General features: G+C 46.8%; 1 protein-coding gene across 1 annotated transcript in view; it reads right to left on the bottom strand.

Annotated features, from left to right (window-relative positions):
• SRM (spermidine synthase) overlaps window positions 1-17,777 on the bottom strand; it is a 127,850-nt gene that overhangs the window by 94,009 nt on the left and 16,064 nt on the right. The window contains exon 2 of the mRNA XM_086921319.1: window positions 11,353-11,473. Coding sequence (XP_086777445.1) covers window positions 11,353-11,473 — 121 coding nt within the window. The remainder of the gene's footprint in view (window positions 1-11,352; window positions 11,474-17,777) is intronic.

Raw genomic sequence — 17,777 nt, 5'->3', positions numbered from 1 at the left:
TCAGCACCGACCAGATGCTCCGGATGTTGGTGAAGGACATGGCGGAGATGAAAAGGAAAATGGCGGCCAGGGACGGTGCGGGAAGGCCAAAAAGACCCAACCCGACAGAGGCCCCGGCCGGCAGAAGGAAGAGGGCCAGGAACGGGCCAAACGACGACGAGGTCCCGGTCCCGGAGGCTCCCCCGATGAGCCCCCCGAGACCGGCGGAGATTCCCGCGCCGGCTCCTGCCGAGGGTCAACAGATCCCCGTTGTGGTTACCCCAGTGGACGAAGGGGACATGCCCCCGGAATTGGCCGCCCAGTTGGCAGCATGGCTGGGTAATAGCAGCGGGCGTCCCGCGGCTCCGGGGGACACGGCTGAGGAAGCCAAGCAATTGATGAGGCAGTTGCGGCAGTCTCGCGAGGCCGCGAAACCTACTTGTCCGTTTATTTCCCTGCAGGCCCCAGTAGAGCAACCCGCAGCGGGCACGAGTTCGGCAGCAACGGCGGTTACAGCTTCTAGCTCAGGTAAGCAGCTAATGCCGATTGCGGGGAAGGGGTCGGTACCATCGAGGAGGGAGAGATTGGCTCAACATATCCCGATGGAGGTAAAAGAACGGATATGGGCTGAGAAATATGTAAACATGTTCTCCTTACTAACCGACCATTATGAGATTGAGCATGTGAAAGTTCAGAAGGAACTCATGCATCCGAGTGTTTGGCGCGCAAAAATGGCCGCCTTTAGAGTCAATGAGACGATAGGTAACTGGGGTAGGGCTTTTGGCATATTTACTTCAATTGTGGGGGAACGGAGACCCGATTTATTGACCGAGTTACCTGTGTACCAGTCACGTATTATGGAATATTCGCAGACATATAGCGGCAACGAGTGGTTTTGTTATGATAATATTTTTTGTAAAGCCAAAGAGTTCGATGGATCTATGACGTGGGATTGTTATGACTCCATTTCATGGCAAAAGATGGAGCAATCAGGCATGTTGAAGGCGCCACTAGTGGGGGAGGGCGGGGGTGAACTTTCCCGCCAACCAGCCGGGGCGCCCTTTCGGGCGGGAGCAAGTAACGAGCATCACCCTAAGCCGAGTGGCAATACAGGGAAAAAAGGGGTATGCTGGAACTTTAACAGGGGAAAGTGTACGAGGCCCCACGGGTCATGCAAGTTTAGACATGAATGTGGGGGGTGTGGACAATCTTCGCATCCCGAGACCATGTGCAGAGCCAAAACGGGTGATAGCGGCAGTAAGGGAAGCGCCAAACAGGTCTGACATAGTCCGAGGGGCGGCTTTACCTACACCGGTTGATACCATGGCAATGATTCCTTGGCTCAGCGAATACCCTGATCATGTCTCTGCTGGGGTGCTGCGAGATGGTTTTTCTTACGGTTTCCGCATCCCGGTGGGGAATTTTCAGGGGAAAGCACAATGTAGGAACCAACTCTCGGTCCTACATAATACGGCAGTGGTGCAAGCAAAGATTGGGAAAGAGGTGGCCCGGGGTCGGGTGGCAGGACCATTCGACACGCCACCAGTTCCTAACTTCATTTTTTCACCTTTGGGAGTGGTCCCAAAGAAGGACCGGGGTGAGTTCAGACTGATACATAATTTGTCAGCCCCGAGGGATATGTCAGTTAATGATGCAATAGACCCAGGGCTGTGCTCGGTGAGGTACGCATCCTTCGATGATGCAGTCGCCATGTTGAATCGCCTGGGGCCCGGAGCCCTGATGGCCAAGTCCGACATCGAGTCCGCTTTCCGGTTGCTCCCAGTACACCCGGACGACCAGCGCCTCCTGGGCTTTATGTTTCAGGGGCGCTATTACATTGATAAATGTATGCCAATGGGCTGTTCCATATCGTGTGCTTATTTTGAAAAATTCAGTTGTTTTCTGCAATGGGCATTCACAAGGGTTACGGGGTTTCAGCATGTCATGCATTATCTGAACGATTTTCTGTTTCTGGGGGCAGCTGGGGACACAGAATGTGCACAGGCCCTAGATGAATTTTGTGATTTGATGAGACAGTTTGGTGTGCCATTGGCACCAGGTAAGACCATGGGGCCCTCAACTTCGCTCGAGTTTCTTGGAATAGAGCTCGATTCCGAAGAAGGTTGCTTCCGCTTGCCAGAAGGAAAAGTGCGGAAATTCAGGGCTTCCCTTGAAGCATGTATTAGGGAAACTAAGGTGAACTTGCATCAATTACAGCAGACTGTGAGACAGTTGAATTTTGCCCTTAGAGTGATGCCAATGGCCCGCCCCTTTTCCCGTTCAATTGCACAAGCCATGGTCGGTCTTAAGGAGGGGCACCACCGCACAAGGCTTTCGGCCGAAATTCGCCAGGACATGCGCATTTGGTTGGCATTTCTGGCGGACTTCAATGGTCGGGTTGTCTGGACGAAGCCGGCGGTGTCCTCCGGAGAATTGGGGCTGTGGACAGATTCGGCGGGGAGTATAGGCTTTGGCGCCATATTTGGCAATCACTGGTCGGCCCAAAGGTGGCCGTCATGGTGGCATGAGTGTGGACTTACAAGTAACATTGCTTTTCTTGAATTGTTCCCCATTCTGGTGGCTTTGAAGACATGGCCTGAGGGGTTTAGGGATCACTCTGTGGTGTTCTGGTCTGATAACATGACCGTGGTTGAGTGTATCAATAGTCAGGCAGCACGATGCAAGTGGATCCTGAGGTTGCTCAAGGAAATTGTTTTACTATGTATGAAATTGAACGTGCTCTTCAGAGCGAGGCATGTGCCAGGGGTACTGAATCAGGCTGCTGATGCGCTTTCTCGTTTCCGTATGCAGGCCTTCTGGGGTTTTCTGCCCACAGCGGACCCGGTGGCGGCACCATTTCCCGAAGCTCTCTGGTCTCTCGGTGCCCCGAACTACAAAACCTCGTGGGAGAGAGTTTAGCACCTAGGACAAGGAAGGCATATGAAGGGGCGTTCCGTTCCTATTTGTCCTTTTTGGGTTCAGCTAGGGGAGAGCTTTGGGGTCAGGAAGAATTGGTCATAAAGTTTCTACTGTCTCTACGCAGGGCAGGAAAATCGGTGGCCACGGCCCAGAGGCATCGGGCTGCCATTTCCTTCATGGCGCGGGCTCATGGTATCCAGGACCCTACAGCGTCTTTTGTGGTTCAGAAAGCGCTGCGTGGGTGGCAACGCCTTGAGGGTCGCAGAATAGATGAAAGGCACCCTATAGGTCTGGATAGGTTGGCTCTATTAATGTCCGTACTCCCTGCTACTTGTTCATCCCAGGCGGAAACAGTGTTATTCCGGGCCGCGTTTGCATTAGCATTTCATGGGGCTATGCGGGTAAGCGAACTGGTGGCAAAGAATAAGCAGGATACGGGGGGTGGACTGTGCCGAGAGCACATTCAGGTAAAGGGGGAAAAGATGATTGTCTCGTTTGTCAGGTCCAAGACTGATCAAGGCGCGATCGGGGACAGTATAGTAGTCCAGCGGATCCCCGGATCTTCCATGTGCCCAGTTGCATGCGTCGAGGAATATTTGGCGCAGAGGGCGGCATCATGGGGAGGGACCTTGCTGAGGCATGCAGATGCCACCCCACTGACGAAGTTTCAGTTCCAGCGGGTGCTTGCAATGGCAATCTCGGCCGCGGGCCTGAACCCGGCCGAGTTTGGGACTCATTCCTTCCGGATAGGGGCTGCCACAGAAGCTACAGCCAGGGGTCTGAGTGTTGATAAAGTGAAACAGGTGGGGCGTTGGTCCTCGAATTGTTACAAAAGGTATGTGCGGTTGCACATGTTGTGAAGCTGATATCATGTACTCACGCTTCTTGTTTTTGTTTGGTTACAGTTTCGCAAATCTACGAGGCGGGGCGGACTGTGCAGTCGGCCCGACACCTGGGAACCAGCGGTCAGAGACCACCGGCTGATGAAAGAGTGGTGTGGGTCGTGGGCCACTCATACGTGAGGCGTGCCGGGGACGTATTCAAAGCAGGTGACATGATTCACACAGCTGGGGAATACGGGTACAGGGTGACCTTCTACGGAAGGGGCGGGCTCTGTATTGACCAGTTTCAACCTTTTCTTGAGGGTTTGTTAGGGCAGACAAGGTCACCGCCGGCTATAATCATAGTACATCTCGGGGGCAATGATTTAGTGACCACTGGTAGACGACTACTTCTCGAGGCGATACTATCCACAGTGAGTTGGTTGGCGAGGAGAGTTCCAGGGTGCACAATTGCATGGTCCCATATGATTCCACGAAAGGTGTGGCGGGGGGCTAATTCAGTGTCTGCTATAAATCAGTCTGTGAAAAAGATTAACAACAAGCTTGGTAGACTGTTCCGTACCAGTACTTTGCATTCGATTCCTCATGGTTGTATCAGGCGGGGACAATATGTATCTAGAGGATGGGGTCCACTTGTCCCGGGTGGGGAACTCTTTACTAATAGGAGACCTCGTAGCATGGCTAAGGAGTTTACAACATGACCTTTAGGTAGGAGTTTTGTGGGGGGTCCGGATAGCCGGTCAACTATCCGGCCTGTGGCGGTAAGGTCATGATCGGTGAGCAGTCATTGGAAGATCCCTAGGGGGGGCGTCACCCATTACGGATGGGAGCGCCCGGGGGGAGGTGGCCATTGGCCCCTCAACGGGGAGGCGGTCCCTTCTAAGGACGGGACGCCTAAAGGAAAGGGAAGGCGGTCAAGGCCCCTCCCTGGATAGGAGGGGCTACGGGCCCCTCCTGGGAATTTCCTGGGGCCAGGACATCTGCGACGGCAGATGTGGTAAGTTGTGTAAGGTGGGGAGGGGGGTCTACGCTACCTTCTAGACACCTCACACGAGTCCTCGGACGACCACGTACATGGCGTCGAGTTAACAGGGGCCCCCGTCAAGACAAGGGAAATTGGTATGGCACACGAGGTGAAGTCCTCTGTGCGACCGCCCCTCACAAGTGAGGGGGGAGTTCTGGTTTAGGGATCTGACACCGGTTACGACCTTGCCGTTGGCCCTTAACGTTAGGATGTACAATTTCAATTTGAAATGCAATGTTGTAAGGATGTTAGTATCGGCTAGGAGAACCTTTGTATTAGATATATGTTAAGGTTAGCCAAACATCGTAATGTTGATATGAAATTGTACATGATATGAAACTGTTTATTTTAATGTTTTGATTTTGTTTCATATTTTAATAAATACGGCCGGGAAGGGTAACTCCCTTCCCGCCTTCCAAAAGTTCAAGAACTGTTTCCGGTTTCCCAATTCTTGGGGATTGTGTTGAGAGGGGGTGGCGGGTATCTCAGCCATATGGAAAGGGGCAACCAATCGGTCCCCCCGAACGTATGGTGGAGTACCCCGATCCCCCCGGGAAGCCATTTTGGGCGGGATGGCGCGTCTCGGCTGGTATGCCCGAAGCGGCGTAGCCGGGGCGCGCTTTTTTCCCGCCCAGAAGTGGGTTGTCCTAGACACCGAAGCCATCCGCCACGTCCAGGGAGGCGGAAGGGGGCGGGTTCACGCCCGCCCCGAGAAGAATAAAAGGAGCCACAAGCCAAGAAAGCATCCTCTTCTTCCTGTGCTCTGAAGCTGCACCTCCTCGCTGCACGTGAGCTCGAGACGGAACGAAGAGCCATTTTTGAACCCACCCACCATCCCCTGAAGACAGCAAGTTGCTTGGGTGTAAAATTCGTTTTTCATAATTGGTTTTTTCTTGCAGGTTGTTTTGGATAAAGTTTATGATTCGACTGCAATAAAGTGGATAATTTTGTACGTATACTTGATTAAAGATATTCATCGGAGTGTTTTTTAAGGTTTAGATGTTTTAGGTAGAGATGTGATCCGTTTTTCATTAGGTATGTCTCTTGTTTTTAGTCATTTCTCTTGTCGTATTTATTGTCGGGCGGTAGGGTCATGATCGGTGAGCAGTCATTGGAAGATCCCTAGGGGGGGGCGTCACCCATTACGGATGGGAGCGCCCGGGGGGAGGTGGCCATGGGCCCCTCAACAGGGAGGCGGTCCCTTCTAAGGACGGGACGCCTAAAGGAAAGGGAAGGCGGTCAAGGCCCCTCCCTGGATAGGAGGGGCTACGGGCCCCTCCTGGGAATTTCCCGGGGCCAGGACATCTGCGACGGCAGATGTGGTAAGTTGTGTAAGGTGGGGAGGGGGGTCTACGCTACCTTCTAGACACCTCACACGAGTCCTCGGACGACCACGTACATGGCGTCGAGTTAACAGGGGCCCCCGTCAAGACAAGGGAAATTGGTATGGCACACGAGGTGAAGTCCTCTGTGCGACCGCCCCTCACAAGTGAGGGGGGAGTTCTGGTTTAGGGATCTGACACCGGTTACGACCTTGCCGTTGGCCCTTAACGTTAGGATGTACAATTTCAATTTGAAATGCAATGTTGTAAGGATGTTAGTATCGGCTAGGAGAACCTTTGTATTAGATATATGTTAAGGTTAGCCAAACATCGTAATGTTGATATGAAATTGTACATGATATGAAACTGTTTATTTTAATGTTTTGATTTTGTTTCATATTTTAATAAATACGGCCGGGAAGGGTAACTCCCTTCCCGCCTTCCAAAAGTTCAAGAACTGTTTCCGGTTTCCCAATTCTTGGGGATTGTGTTGAGAGGGGGTGGCGGGTATCTCAGCCATATGAATATATTAATCGAAAATGTTGAACGCAAAATCAAAAAACTACTAGATGAAATTCAGTAAATTGAGGATGAAATTAAGGAACTTAACATGCCTGAGGCCACGGTCAAGAATTATCCTCTATTGTGTGAGTAGTGAGAATGAAGAGGTAGATGGTGTGCCATTGACAGAGGGAAATATACAAGAAAACACTAACAATTTTTTAGAGGAAGTAAAACGTCTCAGAATAGGGAACCGAGACAATACATACAAGGGCAGAGGTACAGCCATATCAAGACAAGGAGAGGATCCAGGGGCAAGGGGTCAACAGGTAACAAGAAGGGGAATGAGACTCAGATCTTGGAAAGAATAGAGGATACTCAAGATATGTTGAATTGTGAATTAGAAATCATTAATTTGTCACATGTTGAATTAACTGAAGACATGCTTACCTTGTTAAAGATTGGTCTTGGATTTTGTCCTAATGTAGTACCGGATTGGTACATGACCAAAATTGACATTTATAAATTTGTTAGACTTCTGAAAATCAAGAAGCACTTTGTACATGCACCCATTAAAAGCAGAGGTTGTGAACCTTCGCGGGCTATGAGTGACTTAAGCATTGAGGGAGCTAATGCTACTAAGCTTTTGTTATCACTTACGGAGACTGAACAAGATCCTATCACTATGGCAAAATTACTAGATGACCTTGAAATTAACAGATACTTGAGTGAAAGCAGTGGCTTGAAACTCAAATCAAAGTGGACACCACAACTTGGAACAGGGAACACTATTGATACATTCCACAGGATGGTAGAATTGGATATCAATAGAGTCATTGATAACAAATCCAAAAGGTGCAATTACAGGAAACCTGATAACTTAACTCCAGCCGAAGGAATTGCTCTTGTAAAACTTAGAGAAGATGATAGTATTACCATCCGGATGGCTGGCAAGGGTGGTAATATTGTCATCATGGAAACTGAAAAATATAAAGCTGAGATTCTGTCACAACTTGCTGATACTAGGTATTATGAATTGTTAAAAGGTGATCCACTTGAAAGCTTAAAAAACAACATTAACACCAGACTTAGAGAGTGGTATGATTGTACACTATTGGATATTGAGGAGTATAACTATATGACTGTACTGGCACCGAGGGCACCCTGTTTATACACTTTGCCAAAAGCACACAAGAATAGAAATATTCCACCTGGAAGACCAATAATTTCAGGGATAGGTGGATCCACAGAGAGGATCTCACAGTACATTGATATATTTTTGAGGCCTTATGTTCAGTCTTTACCCTCATATATACAGGATACTAAGCATATACTGAATATTATGTCTGATGTCAACTGGGAGGAAGGAATGTACTTAGTGACTTTAGATGTAGTTTCACTGTATTCTAATATTGATCACTCCCTAGGGATTACAGCAATAGAGACCTTCCTTTTTCGAACACACTAAAATGTTGTTAGATATGACTAATATTGTCTTAAAAAACAATGTGTTCATATTTGATCAGAGATGGTACAAACAGTGCATTGGGACTGCGATGGGCTCTAGATTCGCTCCGTCTTTTGCCAACCTTTTTATGGGGTGGTTGGAGGCGGGGTGGATCTGGGGCCGTTGTGGACGGAGATGGATTGACAACATACAATACTGGGGCAGATTTATTGATGATTGTCTCATGATCTGGACTGGTACCCTGGATGATTTACTTTGCTTCTTTGATTACTTAAACAGTAATGATGTGAACTTACGATTCACTACCCAATATGACACTAGAAAAATAGTATTCTTACATGTTGAGTTATTTGTAAAGGACAATAGGCTTTGCTCTAAAATGTACAGAAAAGAGACAAGTTGTAATGCAGTCCTTTACGCGACAAGTTGTCACCCTAATTGTCAGAAGAACTCTATTCCCTATTCAGAAATGTTGACAGCAAGAAGAAATTGTTCTGAGGATGAGGATTGGTGGAGTGTTGTCAAGATCCAACGAGATTGAGATTGGATACTTTTGGATAATATAGCCCTCCATCATAATATTACGTATATATTATATTCTATGCTGGGAAGCATCAGACTGACTAAGGATAATCTCGTAGTGTTACACACACACGTAGCATTAGAGAGTCATCATTGATCACACAGTTGGAGATGTACCTTGTGTGACGTGTTACTTCAAATTCTGTTTATGAAAGAATGCATCCAGAGTGAAGAATTTCTTGATTTGTGTTTCGTTTATAATGTGATTAATCTGGAATATGACAAGGAACTCTTATATTCCATGATACAGGATTTAGTTCGAGCCCTGAGGAAGTCTAAGTGTTATATAAATACACAATGAAACACGTGTTGGCTGATGTACCATCTATACACTGGACTTTTGTACAGAATGTACAGTTACATTGGATTGGAATAAATTACAATTGAAGATACAAGTGATAACGACGACTTATGAATGGACTTGAATTCATTATACACATTGTGACTTGCCAGTCATTTATAATTTGCAGAACTATATTACAAATTGAGAATTGCATAGTTACTAGTATTAGTGTGCTCAGAGGGTATTGATACAATTTGTTTCTGGAAACAGCTCTTCAGAAGTTCAGGGTGTAGGATGCACGCCCTCCCACTAGAAGCACCAACCGTTGATTCTGTGTTTTGAATTTACTATCCCTTGTATTTCTGTGGAGCGCCCTTGAACTGTTGGCACCCAAATTGTCCTTTTTTTCCAGCCCGAACTGCCAAGCCAGGTCCTCCCTGGACTGGAAACAAGCATCCAAGGACCGGTTTCGGGCTTTCAGCCCTCATCAGCGTGGATAGCTTGATTCCAGTGCCATGGAGAGCACAGGACTCACGTCTGAGCATACCCGTCCCACTCAGGGTAACAAATGCAAAAACACCAGACGTGGGTCCCTTGCTCACTAAGCCACTGGAGTCAAGCTATCCTGGCTGAAGACGGCTGATAGCCAGAAACCGGTCCTAGGATGCTTGATTCCGGTCCAGGAAAGACATGGCTTGGCAGTTCGGGCTGGACTGTTCCTATGAGGCACAGGGTCAAGACTGATTTGCATATGGCCATGTCTGAACTGAGGTAGTTTGGTGAGCAAAATAACGATGGATTAAACCCAGATCTGTGACTGGGGTGAATGTTTTGCCATTGTGCAACATTCCGTCTATCATCTTGTGTGTTTTGCTGTTTTTCCCTAAAGCAGACATAAATATCACAATCTCCAGTAGAGTATTTTACATGCTGAATATTAATTGAGTTTGGCAGTCATTAGGACCCAAAAAGCAGAATTTATCATTTTATTACTGAAAGAACAAAGGAAGATTGGCAGATATACCTTCAGGTGGCAAAGATCTACGGCCATGACTAAAACGGATTGATGCCCTCCTGTCATGGAGACAGGCGTTAATAAAAATTTAACCTTTGTGCGATTATGAGGATAGGTACAATAACATCACACAGATCAGGGCACTGGATATAAGTAGAGAATTTTACAATGAGACCAAATGTTGTCACTAACTAAAGCACCTTCAGTTCTGGAGCGGAACCTAATACCGACTAGTCATAGCTTGGGTATCAGAAAATGCACCTACAAAATCATATGCCTTTAGATCAGAAAGAGGATAGAACCATATCTTGTGCCTTGCGGTTTCAGTGTCACAAACAAGGTTATCAAGGTTCTCTTTGCTCCTTTGCATGCATTAACTCTTATCATGCCTACTATTCTTCATCTGAAGAAATATTGATACATTTTGATTTTTTAGTAACTCCAATAGGTAGGAAGTGTTTAGGGCTTTAGACTGAAGACGCTAATTAAATCTAGAGTGCCTCAGGATTCCACAAATTTATTTCTGTATGGCGAATATCTCACACTATGTACCACTTCATTATCTTTATGTAGAATGATATCCGTTTTTGAGCTTGGCACAAGAAAAATCCCTCTTTGTTGCTGCATGTGACATGGCACAGAAGTAGTTCCTAAATTCACAGATCCAGTGTAGAGAACCCCTTGGCTAGAGGTCCTGGCTGGTATGGAAGCCTTGCCCCCTATTCAGGGTAGCTTTCCACTGGAATCTTGCTCTTCTGGTCTTCAATCACAATGTTTGCCAGCTTTTGGCCTCACTGCACGTTTTCTGTCAGGTTGAGATTTTCTGAACTATATACGTCTCCGATTTGTGTTTTGAAAGTTCCTCATTTAGGAAGCGCAGCAAGAAGTGGTTACGTTTTGTCTCAATGAATCCTCCTCTTTCCCTCTGTGGTTCAAAGTAAGTATGACTCTTTCAGGCTTCTTCACACCGAATGATGTAACTTCTCTTCTTTATAACCAATAATGCCACCAGTTCCAGTTGCCTGTTCTTCCTTTACACTTACGCTTACCTGGTTCTTTTCCATTTTTTACCTCCAAATTAGACACACTTCTGGCGGGTTGTGTAGAGAGGACACTGATAAACTTTGTGCTGTGCGGAGAGAGTGGGCAGATGAGGGACTCACCTGCTGTAGACTATCCCAACCAGGCGCTACAGTCCCTCAAGTGTCTGTAGTATACTATTCGAGAAACAAACTATAATCTCCACCATGCCTACTGGTCAGTGAATGTGTCCTAATAATCAGCCCAGGTTAATCATTTTATGGTAAAGAAAGAAATCCTAGGTTTCTGCCCAAGAATAAACCAAGCTCACTGGAATCATAAACCCTTGTAAAGCTCTTTACAGTTTAGCCCGCACAGCTCCATTGATCCATCTCACCTTGCGAGGGTTTGGGTGACTGCACAGAGGTAAGTTGGCAATCATTTCTTGGTAAGAAAACTCATCCCGCTCCGTACACTGAATGACACCATCTAGCACCAACACATTTCCATAGGTCTTACTGAAAAATACAAAAGAGAAACTAGAGTTAGCCCAAGTGGACACATTCCTGGACCCCCTACACAAGACTTAAAAACACATCTCATGCTTCAGATTTCTTTCACACATTCTACCCACTGACAGAACAGACGTAAATCTCTTTAAAGGAGCTTTAACTAGCACAGTGTGGGATTGCTCCAAGTCTGAGAACACTAAACACTGCAGGAGATAGCAGAAGCACTTATGTGCGGGCACCTATCAAACTTTTTTTTAAACTGTACGTCAGGGTATTATGACTGACAACCTTATTACAAATATAAGCTCTCAGATGTTGCAATTTAAACAGAAATAAAAATCACAGTAGCTTTTGAAGAAAGAGAGAAAAGAAAACAGCGTCTTGGTATTTTCTCATTTGTAGACGATATATGCAATTAAAGGCTGAGCTCAGCAGCGGTACCATTCATAAGGCAGACTCACTGAACACCACCAACGGGGCGAGGAATCAAAAGATTTGTAAGCAGCATTACCACGCATAAGTACCACACAAGCCATTACAGCGCAGGTAAGGTTTTTTTTGTAGGTTTATAATGCAGTACTTTACTGCACAGGTTAAGTATTTTTTTGAATAGCTTTAAGTAACATAACCTTAAAGCGAAATATATACATACTTAAACACATGCATTTTACTATTTTACATTATAAATAAGTATTCTGTTATATTTTTGGGTAATCTCTCTTAGAAACAAACATTTACAATGCAATGGTTTCGCCTTTGGAAAAATTAGAGCTATTGGCATTGTAAATGACAAAATTTGTATTTATGTGTTCGTTTTGAAAACAGATAAATAAATGGCATTGTCATTTACATTGCCATTAGCCTCTGCAGTCGCTCTGCAGTCCCTAGCACTCCATAGCACTCCCTAGTCACTCTGCACTCCCTAGTCACTCTGCACTCCCTAGTCACTCTGCACTCCCTAGTCACTCCCTTGCACTCTGCACTCCCTAGTCACTCTGCACTCCCTAGCACTCCCTAGTCACTCTGCACTCCCTTGCACTCTGCACTCCCTCGCACTCTCTTGCACTCCCTAGTCACTCTGCACTCCCTTGCACTCCCTAGTCACTCTGCACTCCCTAGCTCTCCCTAGCACTCTGCAGTCACTCTGCACTCCCTAGCACTCTGCAGTCACTCTCCACTCCATAGCACTCCCTAGCACTCTGCAGTCACTCTGCACTCCCTAGCACTCTGCACTCCCTAGCACACCCTAGCACTCTGCACTCCCTAGTCACTCTGCACTCCCTAGCTCTCCCTAGCACTCTGCAGTCACTCAGCACTCCCTAGCACTCCCTAGTCACTCTGCACTCCCTAGCACGGCCTAGTCACTCTGCACTCCCTAGCACTCCCTAGTCACTCTGCACTCCCTAGCACCCCCTAGTCACTCTGCACTCTGCACTCACTACTCTACGGGTGACTGTTTTACTATGCTCAGGTTTGTAGAGAGAACACCTTAGTGTTCTGTTGCGATACTTTGAACGGCAAGAAATTTCAGTGAACATTACGCTATCTATGTTCCGCTACCATACCATGAAAATCGTTGGAAACATATGCCTCAATTAAGTACTTGTATGGATAGCTGGTTCAGTTAAATACCTCGATTGACTCCTTGTTCAGGTAAATTGTGGTGTGTCAATCTAGTACAGTTCATTTGGTTTGCAGAGATCTGGCTCAGGTAAGAACCTGATTAGATGCATGGATCAAATAAATACCCCTATGTATACCGGACTTAAATGCATTCCTTTTGTACCTATTAAGTTACCTGGTGTATGGATACCAGGCTCAGGCAAATTCCCATGTCAAAATCCTGTTCAGGTGAATCCCCACATGGACACCTGCCTCAGGTAAAATTGATCTGTGGGAAACTGGCTCATTTTAATCTGTTTCTACACATGTTTTCAGGAAAAACCTGTGGGCCTATCTAGGTAGGGTAACTCTCTGTGTGCATACTAGGAGTGGGCAGAACTAGCGGAGTAACATAAAAACGGTGAGATTCTACAGAGAAATATGTAGCTTGCGCTTCTCGCACTGCAATTTAGTACTGGTAGAGCGAGTAGCGTGAAAATAAGAGTGAATGGCACCATGGATTGTGATAGAGATCGCTGCCATTTGAGTTGATTTTGCTGCAGCTCGAATAGAAAACCTACTCGAGTGGCAGCAAATCTACATGAATGGCAGCCCTTTGAACGCTTGCGACTGCCCGTGACCGCCCGCGTTAGAAAACCACGCTAGGGGATGCTCAAGCTTGCTCGCATGCACCAGCTTGTAATTTCTGGAGCCTCACTGGAGAAAAAAATCTGCCACATGGCGAATGATAGAATTTGGCCAGAACTCCCCATTAAAGAGTAAGGCAGAGTGACCTGAATTCTGTCTACTCTGCGTGCGGTACAAAACATTCCCCCCACCTCTACAGCATAACTGACTGACCTAAACCCATGTGTACAAGTCTGGCTCATTTAAATACTGTCAGAGGTATCTCATTCAGATAAATAATGCTCTGTACACTTGGGTCAGGTAAATACCTGCGTGTATACAGTGCCTGGGAATAAACGTGTGGTGGTGTGGATCAATAGATAACTGTTTATGTACTGCACACAATTAGATAGCTGTGTATGCATCTGCACTTAACTACACAGTAGATTTTCAACTGGGGAGTATGTTTCACTTGTGTGGCCATGTGGCTCAATTAAACAGTTGGGTGCACACATGATTCATAAATACCTATGTCATCACCCAGCTGGAAGAATGCGTGTGTGTGTGGTGTGAGCGCACACATAGGTGCGTTTACCTATACATTCTATATTGTAGTACTTTTCAAGTATAAGATTGAGTACATACTTGTTTGGACATAAAGCTCAGACAAATATATTTGCGGACACATCTGTAGTCACTTGTAACAATCTATTTTTTGTGTGGACTTCTATCTTCGATAAAAGCCTATGTCAACACCTGGATCAGCTAAAAATGTGTGAACACCTGGTTCATGTAAATACATGTAAACACACGGCTTGTGTAAATGCTGCAGACAATTAGCTTCGTTAAATACCCCTATTAACATCTAGCTCGGTTAAATACATATGTGGACCTCTACTGCAACAGAATACTTGACTGCACAGTTGGTTGATTTAGCTACCAGAGTGGATTCCTGTTATTGAGAACTTGTCGATTGCTTCTTTTGGTGAGGTACATAAGTGGACGCCTCGCTTATTTAAGTACCTATGTGAGACTCAAAGCTTGGTTAAGTCAATATGTGGACACTATACACTTGACTTAAGGCTATTTGGCTGACCGCAAGCTGCCATCCGCTTCTTCAAGTTCCCCTGAGTACCAGCTATGTCCATCCAATTTGTTTTAGATTTGAACCGACATGGCAGCAACCAAGCCAGCACCACTGCTCATGTAATGAAGGCCATCCAATAATCTCCCTCCAGCTTATGCCTGCTCAGGATCATATATGTATACAAAGCTTAGTGAACTATGATCCTGAGATATACCACAAAGAGACCCTCAGAGATGACCAAAGATGGCGGCATTCTAGAAACCATAAACTGTACTCCCGTCTCTCACACTTCTTAAGCCATCATACTGTAAGCACTGCTTCCCATAGCACAATAACAGCGCCTCGGTGGTCATCCTGTATGACCTGAAAACACTTTTCACATGAGATCGAAAAACAAACGTACCACCTTTCCTTCCAAACCCCGTACACGGTGTACTACCTATGTAGGCAAGCACATCAGCCCTCGACACAGGGTTAGTAATCACTATATAGATGCTACAATACAATGCAACACAACACATTTCCCCTTCTGTGGTGTAGGGAAACACCTCTGCCAAAGTCTCACCTTTCAAGGAATTCACGTGGACATTTTGCCAGTAGAGAAAGTACCCCCCTTTTGAAGTCACACAAGCAAGTGAAGGGAGGGGGGACGGGCACACGGACAGGGGGAGGGGGGACGGGCACACGGACAGCAGGAGGGGGGGCCGGGGCACACGGACAGCGGGAGGGGGGCGGGAACGGACAGTGGGACATCGCGCAACCCACCCCTGCCCTGTACGACCTGAAAACACTTTTCACATGAGATCGAAAAACAAAAGTACCACCTTTCCTTCCAAACCCCGTACACAGTGTACTACCTATGTAGGCAAGCACATCAGCCCTCGACACAGGGTTAGTAATCACTATATAGATGCTACAATACAATGCAACGTCTTAACAAAAAATTTGCCGTGCTGTTCCAAAAGAAGGAAAGGAAATGTTACAGTCTGTGATGCAAATGATTACGGTAGGGTGACCGGGAGGCAACCCTGGGAATCCATTTTGTTGGATTTAATGCCCTCACACACCCTTTCAGGTGTCATGCTTCATCATTTGGGCCTGCTCCTCGTTGGGTCGGCGGTGCAATACCCAACGGGCAACACCTCATAGAGGGGCTCTTTGGCGGAGATCTTTTTCCAACAGCCGTATGGATGAAGTGCGGGTGTGGGGCCAGAACTAAAGGGTAGACGTGGGGTAGTGAGTTAAAATAAAGCTAGTGGTACCGGGAATACTTTATTCAGGAGGGCCACTGCTTTGGTTAAAAACGATTTTCTAGAGGAGAGTAGTGGAAAATAATGTTTCCAGCTATCATCTAGAATTTATTGTAGTCCAGTCAACATGTTTCTCGCTACTGTAAGGTTGACTAGCGATTCTTCAGGACCCAGGAGACTAATTAGCAAGTATCTAATGGTGCAAGAAACTGTCTACGCTAATACCCTGCTCATGTGGCTACCACACTAGTGGGGGAAGGGAAGAACATTACTATATTACCCTTCTTCTGGTTGTAACTGTCAATACTTAAAGTTAAAAACAGTCAAACGACAATGTCCAGCGGGTAAAGCTTCAGGTAGATCTTCCACCGCAAGGTTGGTAATTCCTGAGCTTCGCTGTACACACCTACCCTTCGCCGCTGGAACCACAACACATTTCCCCTTCTGTGGTGTAGGGAAACACCTCTGCCAAAGTCTCACCATTCAAGGAATTCACGTGGACATTTTGCCAGAGAAAGTACCCCCCTTTTGAAGTCGCACAAGCAAGTGAAGGGAGGGGGGACGGGCACACGGACAGCGGGAGGGGGGACGGGCACACGGACAGCAGGATGGGGGGCAGGAACGGGCACAGGCACAATCAAAAGGCATAAGACAAGAAAAATAAAACAAAGCACTCACCTGGACTTCTTCCGTACCAGTAGATGCGAGAAGTCGACGGGCCCCGGCGCCATCTTCAAAGAAATGCCCAAAACAAACCTTGACACAAAAAATAAAAAATCCGCCCACCACCGCAATGACGATTGCAAGGGGGCGGGATGAGTAAAAATGGCCGGAACGCCCACGAATCTGCTCCGGCAATGACGGACAGATCTCTCTTACAATGGCTAGCCTCCATTTATGGAGCTAGCCAATGGAAGAGAAGGCGGGACCAAAGCCTGTACTGTTCTAACATTAGATTTCGCCTGCGCGAACGCTGCTGCGCAGCGGACGCCAGGCGAAACCTAAAAAAGGCTAGTAAGTGATGTTTAGGACTCAGAGGGTGTTTAGGGTTCAGGGGTGGGTATTATAGCGTTTTTCAATTTCAGGGGTAGGTAGTGTGAAGGGGTAGGAAGGGGTTTTCAGGGATGGATACAAGGGGATATATATATATATGTATACACGCACACACACACACACACACATACATATATTCAAACAAACCCACAGAAGGTTAAACAAGTATTGGCAAAGCCACAGTTCTCGCTAATGTGACTGTGTTTTAGCCATGTTGTACACCAATGTGGCTGCTGTTCAGCATGGCTAGAAGTTAGTGGCGTGGGGTAGACTGGTGTAGAGTGGAGTGGGGGTAGACTGAGTGAAGTGGGGGTAGACTGGAGTGAAGTGGGGGTAGACTGGAGTGAAGTGGGGTAGACTGGAGTGAAGTTGGGTAGACTAATGGGGTAGATTAATAGTGGGGTAGATTGGGGAAGGGTGGAGTGCAGCGGATTGGGGTAGACTGGGGTGGGGAAGTGTGGAGCGTGGGTAGATTGGGGTGGAGCGGGGTAGATTGGAATATAGTGCAGTGGGGTAGAAAATGGTGGGGTAGATTAGGTGGATTAGAGTAGAGTAAATTGGAATGGAGTAGATTGGAGTGGGGTAAATTGAAGAGGGTTGATTGGAATGGGGTAGAATGGGGTGGAGATGGAGAGGAATGTGGTAGATGGAGTGGGTAGGAGGGTGGTAGATTGGAGTGAAGTGTAGTGAG

The sequence above is a fragment of the Lissotriton vulgaris genome, chromosome 5 (assembly GCF_964263255.1).
Source record: "Lissotriton vulgaris chromosome 5, aLisVul1.2, whole genome shotgun sequence".
NCBI classification, from domain to species: Eukaryota; Metazoa; Chordata; class Amphibia; order Caudata; family Salamandridae; genus Lissotriton; species Lissotriton vulgaris.
This window is presented reverse-complemented; position numbering and strand designations above follow the sequence as displayed.